Source organism: Haplochromis burtoni, unplaced genomic scaffold, assembly GCF_018398535.1.
Source record: "Haplochromis burtoni strain Fernald_Lab_line unplaced genomic scaffold, NCSU_Asbu1 Contig_28, whole genome shotgun sequence".
NCBI classification, from domain to species: domain Eukaryota; kingdom Metazoa; phylum Chordata; class Actinopteri; order Cichliformes; family Cichlidae; genus Haplochromis; species Haplochromis burtoni.
In genome coordinates this window covers 3,233,629-3,248,806 of record NW_024582389.1, presented here as the reverse complement: position 1 = coordinate 3,248,806, position 15,178 = coordinate 3,233,629, and the positions used below count along the sequence as shown (strand labels likewise).

At 40.2% G+C, this 15,178-nt stretch overlaps 2 protein-coding genes across 4 annotated transcripts; one reads left to right on the top strand and one right to left on the bottom strand.

The window, feature by feature from the left end:
- Positions 1–26: 26 nt before the first annotated feature.
- Positions 27–1,647, bottom strand: ost4 (oligosaccharyltransferase complex subunit 4 (non-catalytic)). 3 transcript variants are annotated; one of them, XR_315504.3, is made up of 4 exons: positions 1,630–1,647; positions 1,390–1,500; positions 630–767; positions 27–156 (listed from the first exon to the last, which is right to left on the bottom strand). XR_315504.3 is itself a non-coding variant. In XM_005917759.2 (2 exons), exon 1 carries the CDS (start codon positions 764–766, stop codon positions 653–655), a length of 114 nt encoding a protein of 37 aa, XP_005917821.1. In that variant the 5' UTR covers position 767; the 3' UTR covers positions 27–156; positions 621–652. The 3 variants fall into 3 exon arrangements, 2 of the variants coding, with proteins under 2 accessions (XP_005917821.1, XP_042075083.1); XM_005917759.2 differs by lacking the exons at positions 1,390–1,500; positions 1,630–1,647 and having other exon boundaries at positions 621–767; XM_042219149.1 differs by lacking the exons at positions 1,390–1,500; positions 1,630–1,647.
- On the top strand, positions 1,427–14,241 carry selenoi (selenoprotein I). Its single transcript, XM_005917760.3, has 11 exons — positions 1,427–1,538; positions 1,693–1,972; positions 3,937–4,005; positions 4,406–4,514; positions 5,116–5,190; positions 8,186–8,448; positions 8,536–8,644; positions 8,733–8,781; positions 8,877–9,057; positions 10,518–10,697; positions 11,205–14,241. The coding sequence occupies exons 2-11, from the start codon at positions 1,916–1,918 to the stop codon at positions 11,310–11,312; spliced, it is 1,200 nt and encodes a 399-aa protein (XP_005917822.3). The 5' UTR covers positions 1,427–1,538; positions 1,693–1,915; the 3' UTR covers positions 11,313–14,241.
- Positions 14,242–15,178: the final 937 nt, after the last annotated feature.

Below are 15,178 nucleotides of genomic sequence, written 5' to 3'. Positions count from 1 at the left end.
GTGAAAAAATTCAAAGACTGTAGAAATTCAAATTCAAACATGTTTATTAGAAAAAGAAAAAAAGATCCTTGTGCAAACAGAAATTACACCTCTTAGAAAGAGGAGATGATGAGGGGGATGATGTAATCAAGGTGGTGGTTTTGACATCCATCTCATCTGTGGGGAGGAAAAGAAAGCCTCAGTCGTTTCACAGTTGTTAAACCTTAAAATCCTGTTTGTTTGTAATTATTCCTCCAGATTTTTAGTAGTGCTCAGTGATCAGCCATGAACTAGGATGGAACAAATTAACTCTATATATGTAGCCCAATAACCTTTATTTCTGTGCATTTTCCTTTATTAATGACACTTACTGAAAACTGTAGAAGGGACTTTTCTTCAATAATAGAATAATGTAGCACTGGCAGCATCAAAATTATACTAACTAAATGTAAAAGCTGCCATACTATAAAACAGTTATAGATGGATTTGAGTCATGTTTTTTTAATACATGGGGGTATAAATAATAGAAACACAATAAAAAGAAAAACTGCAAGAACCTGCTTTTGTCCAATTTGTTATTTTATGATGATCAACATCAGAAATGAAAATGTTAAAAGAAAAAAACGCAAACAGTGTCTGACCTCACTGACCTCTGCAGTCATACTGTACAACTCTACTCCTGCTTCTTGGGGTTATTCACAGCAACGTAGTGGTATAACACCACTAGCAGGAACAAGGAGACGCCAAGCATGTTGGCAAATATGGCCAGCTGCACGTCTGTCACCATTCTGCAAAAGGACACAGAGGCAAGATTAGGCAGGTGCTGGGGTGAAGAAAAAGTGTGTTACATCAGTGGGTAGTAGGAGAAGAGGCATTTTCAAAAGGTTAAAATAAAGTCATGTTTATTTTGTATATTCTGTGCTTATTTTTACAGCTTTGGCAGATATCTGAATGCATTTCAGGACCTTTCACCAGTTTCAAATAAATGTCATTCTCTCTCACTAGCGACTTGAAGGTAAGGCATGACAATTATGTCACAAATTAACAGAGAAAGTTGGGAAAAAATGAAATAGTAGCGAGATCATGCACAACTTCATGTAATGTTACAATTAAGTGCCGACATTTTGCACGTTGCCGCAGTTTGCATATTAGGATTTTTATGTGAATCAACAGAGTGATAATAACAGATAGGAGTGATCGGATAGTTTCAAAATAATCCGCCAAATTATCATATATTTTAGTAAAATTTCTAAGTGGACAATCAACGTAGCGTTAGCAATGCTAAGCATGCTAACTACTAACACCCCCACGAACTGAACTAAGTAAAATAAGTAACGTTTCATATTATATTTCAGCAAAATTACAAATTTTATCCAAGTGCAATCACGTTTACCAAATGTTATCACTCACATTTTCTGTTAAATTGCTTTTTAACTCCCGGTTCGAGCAATACTCCAGCTCTCCAACAGCAGGTAAGCGCAGTGACGTTTCTTCCGGTCAAAGAGGAAAGCCACGTCACATCTAGGAGCGCCATAGAAGTTGTTTGATTGATGGAGTTGGTGAGCAATTAAGGAGTCAAAACTGTTTCCGGCACTTTAAAAGTTATTTTAGCATTGTTTTTATCAGAATGTGAGACCACAATCACCATACCATAGTGGAAGAGGGACCCAGTCAACAGAATTTCATGGAATTTTGTGTGGTTTATTTCTTCAGGGTCCTCCAGGCCTGCGTGGCGGTAGTGAGCTACGGGTACCTTTAACCGGGAAGGGGGTTGCGCTCCGTAGGAGTGGCTCCTATGGTTCGACATCGCCTCACCCGGCGTAAACGAAGGCGGCCAAGCTAGATGGTACTTGAACACGGCAGCTAACATTGGAGATTTGCATTTCCAAAGGAAGAGATATTTAGTTATCTCGTCTTTGAGCCAGACCCTACCGCCATGGCTCTTTACGAATATGTCACTCAGGAGCAGCTTGCGGGCTTCGACAAATATAAGGTATGATTTATAGGTTACAATGGCATGCTAGCAACTAGCCGCTGAGCGGACAGGTTCTGTGCGTTTAGCAGCTAGTTGTCACGATCTGCAGGGTGCTCTCCCTGAAAAATGTGTAAAGGTACTCAGAGTTTACGGAACGATACCGGATGTTTGCCATTTTTCCTGTTGAAAATAAAAGCCGCAAAGTAGCTCATCTCATATTCACCAAAGGTACGTTTTTTGTTTGAAAATTTTGCTCGGAAGTGTCCTTATTTTCTGTGTTTTACTTTACATTTGGTGCATATGCGCTAACAGCTAGCGACTCCTCTCTGCTTATGTTGTATTTGAATGGAGGCTTCTTTGCTTTGACACCACAATTCAGAGACTTTATCTATTTCCTTTTTATTGGACTCCAGCTGTTAATATTTTTTTTATTTCAGCCACTGTAAGGAATAAAACTGCTAACGAACACCTGTAATGGTAGCGTGGAGAGGAAACCATTGAATTGGATCCAGTAGGATATGAGAAACAAAGAAGCACATTAAAAGTGTCTAAATTAATTGTAAAAAATTCTGGGGTGTACAACATTGTCTTTTGATGGGTTTTGAACGGAATCACACTTTGTGTTTGCCAACTAATAGCATTTTAGTTGTTAGTTAATTCCCATAAGGATGCGCTTCACTGGGCTATTACCAGTGCGCTCATCTGTAAGGGCATGGAAGTCATGGAGTATTTTAAGTAGTAAGTTGATCTTTGAATATCTTCATTTTGTTAACATGTGCTATAACATTACAACTTTTTCTATATGTTTTGCATTATTTCAGTCAAGTTTCTTCTTCCTTTAAAACCCTAGTGTGGGTACTCAGGCTCCTTCCTAATACCTCATGCTTTTACTGCTTCACACTGCAGCAAAAGCAAGAGTCGTCATATATCTCTGATTGTCACAAGAAACCATTTTCCCAGTTTTTTCCTTGTAAGTGGCTTCCCTGGTCTAATAGCAGCCGTAACCCAAGCACTGGTTTCTAGCAGACAGCAGAGAAGGACAAATGAGAGCAAATGAGGGGATTGTGACTCTCCTTGAAAACAGAGGTTGCTTTCTCAAAAGGGGAATAAAGATGCATATAGATGAGCTTTAAGTGGGAAGAACACAAGAGCGTGGAGATTGCTCAGCTGATCAGTTCACTTTTTTTTTCTGTCACTCCACTTCTCACATTCCTTTGTAACAGGTCACAGACTGCAGGGCCACCTTAGTTGGTGTGAAAGTGACATACTTGTGTATCTGTTAATGCACACAGATTATGATTATAGTGCCTGTTTTTCCATGTATGGTTATATTTAATCACACAGGTGATTACGCAAACAACCTATTATGTCATTACATATTATAATCATCATTATCTACGCTGAACACGCTGTCAGTATTGCAGTAGTAGATAAACATTTTCATATTAGGTTAGATAAATCATTGTGTAGGCTTGAGTGAGAGCACTGTGTAGTAAAATTAGCCTGTGTCCTTAGTTGGCTGTTGCAGTATTAAGTGCTGCACTGTATTCACAGTGAACTTGGAAAGTGAAGACTGGGGAGCCCAGCTTTTGTAAGAACAGTGTATTTAACAAAAACAAAGCAAAACAAAAAAACAATAGTTTTGTGTATTCCCCTAAAAATGAAGATCCCACCCTTCTTCCAAGTATCTAAGAGTGACAGTGTGATCAAAGTCTATCGCAGGAGATGGGTGTGCCAAAGGATAGATATCAAAGAGTCAATATCTACTCATAATAGGAAAGCATACCAAAATAAAAACACAGTCCAATGCAATAGAGCTTTTACATTGGGTCCTACAATGGAAAAAGGTGCACACTGCAATCAGTTTTATTCTTATTTAGTACCAAGACGGTCCAGTTAACAAGGCAGTTGCTTTGCTTGATCTGCAATGAAATACAGAATTAAAGACCTGTTTGTGATCACACCTCTGTGCCTCTTTGCAGTACAGCGCAGTGGACTCGAATCCCCTGTCCATCTACGTCATGCATCCTTTCTGGAACCTTGTTGTGAAGGTGAGGAAGACCCGTCCAGCTTAATGTGTCAGTTGCAGGCTACATCATTAATGAGATTTCCAGCCGTGTGCTGTGATACAGTAGCGAGACGACCTGATGCATTACCAGCGCACATTTTTCTGCCAGTGTCAGAACACATCAGTCACTGATTGTAATGGTTTGTTTTAGATTTGGGAGGATTTTTTTGCTGTTGTTGTTTTTAATGCTGTCATTTAACCAAACAGTCATTTGAAAAGGTTCATATTAATATACATAAACCTTCTATTCAGCAGTACTAATTAAATTCCAGTTATTCAATATGCCATTACTATGATGAGAAAACTGTGTGTGAGAGCTGAGTGCCATGATCATGAATTGTTGTTCTCACAGCCTCTGTTTTTTTTTTTTTTTCTCTCAACAGTTTCTACCCACATGGTTGGCACCAAACCTCATTACATTTACAGGCTTTATGTTCCTTGTGTTGAACTTCCTCATGTTGGCCTTCTACGACTTTGACTTCAATGCATCTTGTAGGTCATTCACTTTTTCCTTTTTCTTAAACTGGGGAGGGTTGCTCAGTTTGTTTTCCCTCAAACAGACTAGACGTGGGTTGAATCCATCGCTGTTGTCTAGAGTAGGAAGAGAGATTCAGGCATGTGCAAGTTTGTTTATGGAAGGCAAAGTCCAGCGATCGACTGCCTATGGTGGCTCATGGTAATCACTAACCCGTTACGTCATTAACACAGGCAACAACACCCAGGGAGATGTTCCTGTTTACATGCCCAGACTACATCTCTGTATTGCAAATAAGATACTTTGCTCTGGCGTGTCTGCTGTCCAATCTAAGTGGTTACCTTATACACACATAAATGAAACACTCATGGACAAAAGGCTGACCTCTACAGTCAATATGAGGGCCAGTCAGGATTTTATCTGTCAGTACTGAGCTCTTAGAGGAATAGCTAATCCAAACAGTGCACACATATTAACAGTTGTCCTAAAATATTGACTTTTTTAGATTGGATAACATTGGTCTAGTGAGTGGAATCAGTAATGTGGAAAATTATTCTAGTCTAAGTTTTTCATGATCTCCGTGTGTCGCGCCATATACTCACAATGTTTGTTTCTCAGCTGCAGGATACCAACACGTGCCTAGTTGGGTCTGGGTTGCAGCGGGGATCTTCAACTTCTTAGCCTATACACTTGGTGAGTTCTGACCTCTGCAACTCCATGTGGCTTGTTTTTATTTTTATTGTACATTTTTTTTCCCCTTCTTACTCATGGGAAGTAGAGAAACTCACAGGGAAGCTTAAAGGCCCCTATTCTGTTTTTGTTTCGGATGTTTACTTTATAGAATGAGGCACGCAGACACCTGTTTTTCTGGATTGTTTATATGCACTCATGTTACATCTCATAGCATTACATTTTCAATTTTTAGAAGTATCTCTAACTGAAATCATAAAAGTTATCAGACTATTTGTAACTTGAATCAGATAAAGCTGCACTTGTCTGTCTAAAGCTATGCATGACATCCTGGAGGTATGTGTATGAAATATAAGGGACCAACCACCATTGCAACAACATTATAAGAGTAAATATATTGCACTCCCAATTCTGATATCTATATATTTTATTTAAAAAAAACAAAACTTGAAGGAAAGCATATTTGAAATAAAATTGTTGTCTGATATTCAGTATGATGTGTGGTTGTCAAGGCTGAAAAAAAGAGACGTATCTTCTGACAAGTAGCAAGGTGGGGGAAATCCAGGCTGGAAAATGTCATTGGGGAAATAGGTTTCAGTACATATGGCTGCCCACTTAATAGCTATAACATAAGTACAGTGGTCCCTCGCTATAATGCGGTTCACCTTTCACAGTCTTGCTGTTTCGCTGATTTTTTTGTGTGTGCAATTTTGCATGCTTTAAAAAAAACAAAAACATTTTTAAACAGCACATTGTGTAATGTGTTCTGATTGGCTGTAGACCACTGGCAATCAATCTCGTGCCGTGTCTCTTGTACAGTACAGAACGCGTTCAGCTTGTAAAATTTATCTAAATCTTTGATCGCTAGCGGTGTGACTCTGAAGTGCTGTACTGTATGTTTGTAAGTTTTCTCCAACAAACAAAAAAATGTCGATGAAACGTTTCGCTCCGTCAAAGGCAATCACGGGTGCCTTTGGTGTTATTCTGTAATACTGGACTTATTTTTACTTTTAGAGTGTTTAACCATAAGGAAAAGTGGGAAAATGTTCATGCCTGTCAGAGTAAAGTGTAGAAAGTGTGTAGTGAGGGGTTTTACAAGCATAAAACATCTATAATAATTGTAAAAAAAATAAAGTTAGCTACTTGGTGGATTTCACCTATCGTGGGTCATTTTTAGAACGTAAGTACCGCGATAAACGAGGGACCACTGTAATTGGCTTTTGTTAAATTCTCCCAATTCTGTTTGGTCTTTGGGCTGAAGGAAGGACAATACTCGGTGTATAAATGCTCAATCAACAATCTTTTATTCCGTACAATTCAACACTTTATGAGCCGAGACCATCCGGAGGAGAGATGAGCGCGGGAAGGTGTCCGCCTGATCTTGAAGTGTCTGAGCGTTCCACACATTTATGTTATGACCTTGGCTTCCTGTGCAGTATGTTCTGTTCTTTTCTAATCAGACAAATAAGGTGATGACTCTCTGAAAACAGTATTTCTTATAACTCAGCAGTATAATGCATCATAAAACAATATCATTCATTCACAATAAATGAGCAGTCTAATGTAATACAAATCAGTTTAATAACTGTGATAGTTATCACCTCTTCAGGAGAATAATGCAAACTAAAACTACATAATGATTTCACAGTCTTTAATTAGGGGTCTAACGTGGCATAAGATAATATAATAATCTCACACTTTGAAGCAGCTTCATTCCCTGACTGTAGAGAAGGGTCACACTGCAGCATCCTGAAACGTAAGCCATTCATGCTGGACTGCAGAGTTAGGTTAGACTTGAATCCTCTCTCCGTTTCTTCTGTTTGTCCTGAACACCATTAGTGAATGACTGATAGGGCTGTTCGATATAACGATATATATCGGATGACGATATAAAAACGTCTATCGTTTCATTTTACGCTATTGTTTGTTTCGTGGTGTCGCAAAATAAACTTTACGGCAATATTTTTCATCATTTTAATGGTCACTGTAGTGGCTATATTAATTTCTTAAAGTTCTCTCTTTCTCTTATATTTAATATAACCACACTACGGACGGACAAGCGCTTGTTTTTATGCGTTGTTGTTAGCAACAAGGACCGTAAAATCACCGCGTGTCCGCTTGTTTATTTTCCACATAAACGTTTCACAATAAAGCTCAAGATCCTGTTGAGACTTTTCAAAATAAACTGAATCACATGAAAGATGCAGAGTATTTACGGATGAGAAGCAAAAAAGAGCTGCCAGAAAATAGAGCTGCTAAAAAATAAACCTTAGGCTCAAACGTTAGAACAGGCTTTTCCCCGCAGCACGCCGTGTAATAAATACTCACAAAGAAAAAGGCGGCCGTTACAACTTATGTCTAAAAATGTATCTTTTCATGCATCGGTTAAAACACTCGACTCCAGCTACACGACGCCCAGCTGGAAACACTTCCTGCAAGTCGAGCTGCCCGAGATTCACAGAATTTACAGGAAATGTTACATTTTTGTGATTTATATCGTTATCGGACGATAAAATTCTTATATCGGGATATGAGATTTTGGTCATATGACACAGCCCTAATGACTGATGACCTCAGTAATCACTGCGTGTAACATTAAATGTGAACGTTTAGACATGAACAAAGCCTCTTATCTCTGGGCATACTTTCAGTTTTGACTTTCTCATTGCAGTTTATGATAAATATCTTTTTATAATTGTCTGTTGCTCTCCCACTGACATGATCTGTGTTAGTTATACTGATCCCTTCTTATCTATCCTTCCGTCATACTCTGTGAACCATTAAAGTGAAGCAACCGTGATGTTTCATGTGAGGCTGTGCTCCTGAGTGAACTGAATGAAGCCCAGTTGTGTTGGTGTAACAGTGAAGTGGGAAGTAGGAATGTTGCTCCCTTTGACCAGTTATGCTCAGCCTTAGCCGAGCAGAGATGTCATCATATATACATATCCCCATAAACTTGTACTGTATGTGCTGATCTGTCTGTCTGTGCTTTTTATAGATGGTGTTGATGGCAAACAGGCACGTCGCACCAACTCTTCCACACCGCTAGGGGAGCTTTTTGACCACGGTCTGGACAGCTGGGCCTGTGTCTTCTTTGTGGCCACTGTATACTCTATATTTGGGCGTGCGGAGAGTGGTGTCGGTGTGGTCACACTTTTTTACATACTGTGGGTGGTGCTGTTCTCCTTCATACTGTCCCACTGGGAGAAATATAACACTGGCATCTTGTTTCTGCCTTGGGGATATGATATCAGCCAAGTGGTAAGTTTTTGGGCATTTGGATGATTGACAGTGTGAGACACTACTCTCGACTTCTAAACATCTGTCTTGTGTCCCGTCTCCTTGCAGACAATCTCCCTTGTTTACTTGGTTACTGCTGCTGTGGGTGTGGAAACCTGGTACCAGCCAGTTATTTTTCACCTTCTCTACAGAGACCTCTTCACCTTTATGATCATTGGTGAGCTGTGTTTAATTACTCAGTTACTGAATATGTTCATTCATTAGCCAAAGCAGTGAAACTGAAACTAATTTCTGCTGATTTCCAGCTTGTTCCTTCACTGTGACCTTACCTATGAGCCTCTACAACGTCCTCAAGTAAGCACAACTTATATCAGTTTAGATCATATTTTCTTTTTTCTCTTGCCTTTGCTAATTCTGTTCTTAACTGTTTTCCCACGGTGCTTTTGCAGGGGTTACAGGAATAACACACTGAAGCACAGCAGCCTGTATGAAGGTTTACTGCCTTTCCTCTCGCCGTTTCTTCTGTTTGTGCTGTCCACCATTTGGGTGATCTACTCTCCATCCAACATCCTGGAGCTGCAGCCCAGGATCTTCTACCTCATGGTGGGGACAGCTTTTGCCAACGTCACGGTAAGTGTGTGATTTTTCTTTTTTTTTTTTTGTGTTGTTTTTTTCCTTCATCTCTGCAATGTAGTTTCCTCAGTCAGAATTTCTCACTAGAATTTCAAACTCTGTACTGATACCCAGGAAAATACTTGATACCGTTTTCTATACCAAAGATTTCATTTGTGTTTTTTCAACTTGTCAAAGATGGATTACAATAGTCCTGGTCCATGCACATGTATTCAGCTACAGTCCTGTTTATTTCATATGCTTCTGGTGACTTGGCTGGGTGATGTGAGGAAAATGTAATATCGTGATATTTTTCGGCTATATCGCGATACACAATATACATCGCAATATGTCTTGAAACCCAGTGCCCCCGTACCAGCCTGTGGAATCGGACTTACTGTGCCGCTTTTCTGTTTCTCTCGCCGATAGTTGTTGTAGCTCGTATCACAGCTACTTATTTAAAGTTTTCTTTGGTGTATGGTTCAGATTGCAGAGTTTAAAACAGTCTTAATTTTGCAGTGGATGACTTTTGAGCTGGTGGAAAGTTTTCTTGGTACTGCTACCTTTTGCGGCAGTAGTTTTATGGCATGTTTTGCAAATTACAGCATTATGTTCAACATCCTCCTGCTATCACCATATTTTTCCTTATCTGCTGGTATATAGACAAGCATGCTCAGCACAGTGCGCGGGTAGAACATTTTCTGGTTGGAGGGGGGGCGGGGTTAATGATGCATTCGCAGCATGTGGGAGAAATGAAAATTTAGAGTGAGTTACATTCAGACAGCTTAATATTTCCGTGGCAACTTATACTGGATGGTTACAATAAAGCCATTTTAACCATCGTACGTGGAAAAACTTGAGATACATCGAGTTTATTCGATGTATCGCCCACCCCTACTTGGCACAGTATTTTTCTTTCTAAAATGAGTTGTTAAGGTGGCCTGCCACTGTTTCTGTTTAGTTGCTGGTGGACTTCAACTCAGGACTTTTCAACTTCAGTGTGAGACTTTAGGAGCAACACAACACTTTTTAGACACTTATTGTGTTTTTCTGTTAAGTAATGCTGTCTGTTAACCTCACAGAGGGGCAAGACTAATAGCATTTGCTGCCTAACTCCCACAATAATGTTATCCTTTTATCAAGTAGCCACAGTTACTAGCTGTTGCCTTAAACCATAACTTAACAGATGGCTAATGTGACTGTTAAAACAGTATATAGGCTAACAGTAATGTGTATGTCAGCCTGGTTAACATTTATGTTTAATACCTGAGTGTTGGTGAAACAGTAGCTTTACTGACCTCATGCAATTCCTCAGAAATAGAAGGGCGTCGGTCTATAAGATGCTGAGTATCTATTTTAGAAAATCAAAAAACAAACGGGTGTTTTTGGAAATCAAAACATGCCATACATATTACTTTTGATGAAGTACATAGTTAATGCTTTTTCACGTGTTTTTTGTGAATGTGTTTGTCTTTCAGTGTAAGCTGATTGTGTGTCAAATGAGTAACACACGCTGCCAGCCACTGAGCATACTGTTACTGCCCATGACAGCAGTGGTGGTGTTAGCCATCACCAGGGTCTTCACCAACGAGACGCTTCTGCTTTATTTGTGGACAGCTGCTGTCGTATTAGCGCACATACACTACGGCGTGTCTGTGGTAAGAGCACATATGCAAAGAACATGTTTGATTCCCTGCTGTGCAAAGAGGCTGCAGCTGTTCCAAAGACAAAGATGTGTTTGTTGCTGTAGCTCTGCCTTTATCCTGATTACCAGCACTGCAGCAGTGCCAGTAACACGCAGCCAACTGAGGCTAAGAAGACACTTAAAAAAGCCCCCAAAAACAGTGATTGTGTTCATTTAGATCAAAACTTATAGACGTTAAACCACCAAATTCCAAAAGGTCTTCATTTATGTAGCCATTTTATACATAATACATCTTACTGCATGGCCTGTATAGCTGTAATGAATAATGCTTCTGTCCTATATGATTTAACTTGGAGAGAAAATGTGCATGTTAAGGAGCAATGGCCCAAAACCTGAACCCTGAGGAGACCAGTAATTTTCGTGTTCCTAAACTTTGCATTCAATGCAAAACTGAACTGAAACAATATATGAAGGCCTTTGAATTTGAATTAACTGCTGTTTTTACCTTTTTCGTTGCTAGGTAAAACAGCTCAGTAACCACTTCAACATCTTTGCCTTCTCCCTCAAGAAGCCCAACAGCGACTGACAGGAGGAGGAACGAATCGGCTTGAAAGGAGCAGAGGTTTAAGCTTCTCTTCTCCTCTGCTTACCGACACTTCACTTTCATCACCGCGGAAACTGCATCCCCTCCATCCATGACAACACTGCAATTGGAAAGGACTAGGGTTTTCTTTTTCCAGTGTCTTCAAAAACACACAGTCACTCTGAGCACGCACGCTCACACTTCCCCTAACCTATCCACCAACCAAACTCTGGTGTCAGCGGTGTGGTGGGCCCAGGGGCTCTGGCTTCCGTCACTGATGATTGGCCAACTTGGTTGAGCCAATGAGGTGCAATTGTTTCCTACGGAAATGTGCTTCAGTCGCGAGGACAGGAGCCAAGACGAGCCATGCAAAGATAAACACTCGCATCGTTTGTTCTGCTATCTTTCGTGAGGGCCCTCATTGTCCCAGCGCTGTGCCCAGACCGCCCCCCTCTTATATTGTCCATAACAAGTCAATGCCTAACCCTTAACCGCACACGTTTCTACTCCAGGCCTCCACCTCACACAGCCTGTCTTCTAAGTTCCGACTCAAAGTGAGGAAAGGCAGAAATTCCCCTCACTCCCGAGGTCTTCACAAAGATAGATGTACAAGCTAATTGACACAGGAAGATGCATTATTCTGTTTTAATGCAGATGAATAAATACTTTGTGGCAGATATTTGATTATAGACACAGCCACAAACACACACACGTGTACTCTTAAAAGTATTATGAATGTATCGTATGCCTTGGGGAAATGCCATTTCAGTTTTATTATATTAACAGGAATGCCTCAAGTAGTGTTGTTCTTGAACGTGACCAAACCATCAAACTCTGGCCACATGTGGCTCCACAGCTGGGTCCAGTGTTTAAGGTTCTGTCACTTTTTTTTTTTTAAAATGAGATGACTTATATATATATAAATGGTATGTGTCAGGGGGATTTGGGGCATCCTTTTTTTCTAACTTAAATGAAACTGTAAAACATTGTACAAATTTCCCTCTGAAGTTCACTGTCTGCGCTGTCGTCTTAGAACAGAGTTGACTATAGAGCAAACCCAGGTGACTTTTACTAACTTTCCACTTTGACCTCTGAGCACTGGCTTCCCAACTCTACCTACTATCTGAGGTGTCGTGTCTTCATGCTGATTCGTTCTTTTCTTCTTTTTTTTTAAACACTTTTTTTAAAACTGTGTTTTGGTTGTAGTTTTTAACATTTTTTAACATACATCACGTCTTTTGGGGGGGGTTTGATTCAACTGTTGCTATGGCAATGGTGTGTGGTAAAGTTGCGCAGCACTTGAATGAAGAGTGGGTCCAAAAACCGCTAACGGAGCGGGCTCACTCTGAGGGAACAAGTCGTCGCACGGGACACCGCGAACTCCACAGCACCGCCTGGCTCCGTGGTCCCTCGCACTGATACTGTCAGCGCCTCTATTTTTGTTTTTTCTCAGCAGTGTGTCTGATAACTTCTCGTTGCTTTTTCCGGTCCTGTAAAACACTGTTCCTCTCTTGTGATTGTAACTATGTATCCAGTGTGATAGCCATTCAGTCATGGCCTCGGTACTTGGATTTTCATCAAACTGGTTTTTAAAGCATGCCGAGAGAAGAGGGGCAGGCTTGTTGTAGTTCAGCTCAGGTTGTTAGTTTCACCAGTTTGAGCTTCACCGTTTTTGAAAACCAGCCAAACCAGAAGAAAACCAGTATGAGATGTAAAGTTCTTGTTTACGGTACTTGGGGTACCTCAGTCTTTATTGAAAGGTGGGACAGGAAGAACCAGTGAGCTGAAAATAAAAGGACAAAACTCAACACTGAATAAGAATTATAGGAAAACCTTGGACTGGGCTGAGGAACAGTCAGGCCGGTCAGGAGTTAATGTTTGTTTGTTATCTGACTGAATACGATTTACAGTCATAGTAAGCATCATCTCTTTATACAGTCTGCTTTATTTTAAGGATACATAGGTAACATGCACTGGGGATATATAAACAACGCTGGTATCATCTCTGCAGTTTTACCACTTGTGCAGAAGTTTTGTACGTAAACTGTTACTGAGCATCACTGAACACTGAGACCACAACACAACCTAGTTACTGTCCCTGTATGGCTGGGAGGAACATGGACAGCTAAGTAGGTGATTGTGATTCGCAGTACCTGTTTTCAGTCATTATCGCATTATAACAGTTGACACTGATAGGACAGTTTTTGTTTTAATAAATGATGTTTATGGAGCCCCGCTTCATGAAGTAGATTGTAGTAATATGGCAACAACTGTGACTGATTTAAGCCCGGCACAGTGAGCTAACTGTGTCTCTGGTGGGTTTGTGCACTGTCTGGGTATGTACAGCTCCATGAGTACATGTCTGTTTAAGTATGGGTGTATACGCTGTATGTGTGAATATCTCTGTAAATACATATTATTATTTCTTCTTCCTTTTTTTTTTTTTATTTTTTTAAACTAAGTGGGATTGTTGACTGTCTGACAGTTCGTGATGGGGTGTGATGCCAGTCAGCAGCACAAAACACAAAATGGTCTATGGAACAGTGTTTAAATGTGTCAATGTTAAGGTTTTTTGGTTTTGTTTGTTTGTTTTTAACAATTGTAGGATTTTTTTTTTAATGTGTGCTGCTTTACCAGCTGATGAGATCACCTCCAGGTCTTTGGGATCCTGTGGAAAGGAGCAGTAGGATTTCCTCTCCAGGTTGCAGACACTACAAACTCAATCCAAACAGGGAATTCATATCAGAGAAAATGTTATCTGGGATTTTTAAAAATTATTATTTAAAGAAGGAAACAAAAAATTGTCATGCTGCTTCCTTAGCAAGTCTTAACCACCCACCCTCAGATGAACCAAGCTGTTGTGTAATGCTGCTCTGGCAAACGCTCCAGAGCCTCAGTGTGGCTTCTTGTGATGTTGTACTTAACCAGTAGAAGAAGGACTGTACGGAAACAAATAAAAATAGATTTTCTTTAACATTTTGCTGTTGACTGAGGTTTGAACTTCAGGGCTTGGAAGCCTGTCATTTCTTAAGTGTCCTCCTGAGGGTAGCAGAGAGCAGCATTCACTCATCTCGTGTAGTAAGAGTGCTGCGCTGTGATTACATACAGCACTATGTTATTAGCTGCATGCAGAATATTCAGAGAAACTTTCCACAGTATCCCGACTGTTGTCTTTGAAGCTTTTGGGTGTCAGCGCAAATTTGATTGGTTAAAAGCAGTGAATATTACAGCTGAGCTGACCCATCTAACAGATTTGAGCAGCACCTCATACACTGTTGTTTTAATATATGTGCCAATCCTCTTTGCACACAGTAGTGTGCAAGAGTCTCAGACCACCGGTCATTTCTTTATATTTTGTTAGGAAAATGGAAATAGTTGCTATGATTTATTGAAGCAAAAAAAGACTTTGTACAATTTTAATGAGCTTGGAACTCAATATTTGGTGTGAGCGCTTTTTTTCTTCACCAGTCGAGCTCTCTTGTCTTTTGTTTAAGTATTCAGGAATACTTCTCCAGGCTTCTTGAAGGACATTCAAAGCTCTTCTTTGTACGTTTCTGCCTTTTGGTCTGTTCTCTGTCAAAATGCTCCCACACTGCTTCAGCAATGCTGAGGTCCGGGCTCTGGTGGAGGCCAATCCATGTCTCACAATGTTCCACTGTGTGTTTTTCTATCAAGATGCTTTTAGTGCATTGGCAGCATGTTTGGGATGATTGTCATGCTGAAAAATGAAGGAACTGGCAATCAGTCTTTGCAGAACGTATTGTATGGTGGAACAAAGTGACATGTTTTCTTAAAGACATGACTTTCAGATGCTGTAGATATCTTTTTAGGCGTAGCAGTCATTTAGTGCTCCAGTTGTCCAGTTCCCTGAACTTTAAGGGCAAACTGCACACTCCAATTTTCACAACTTA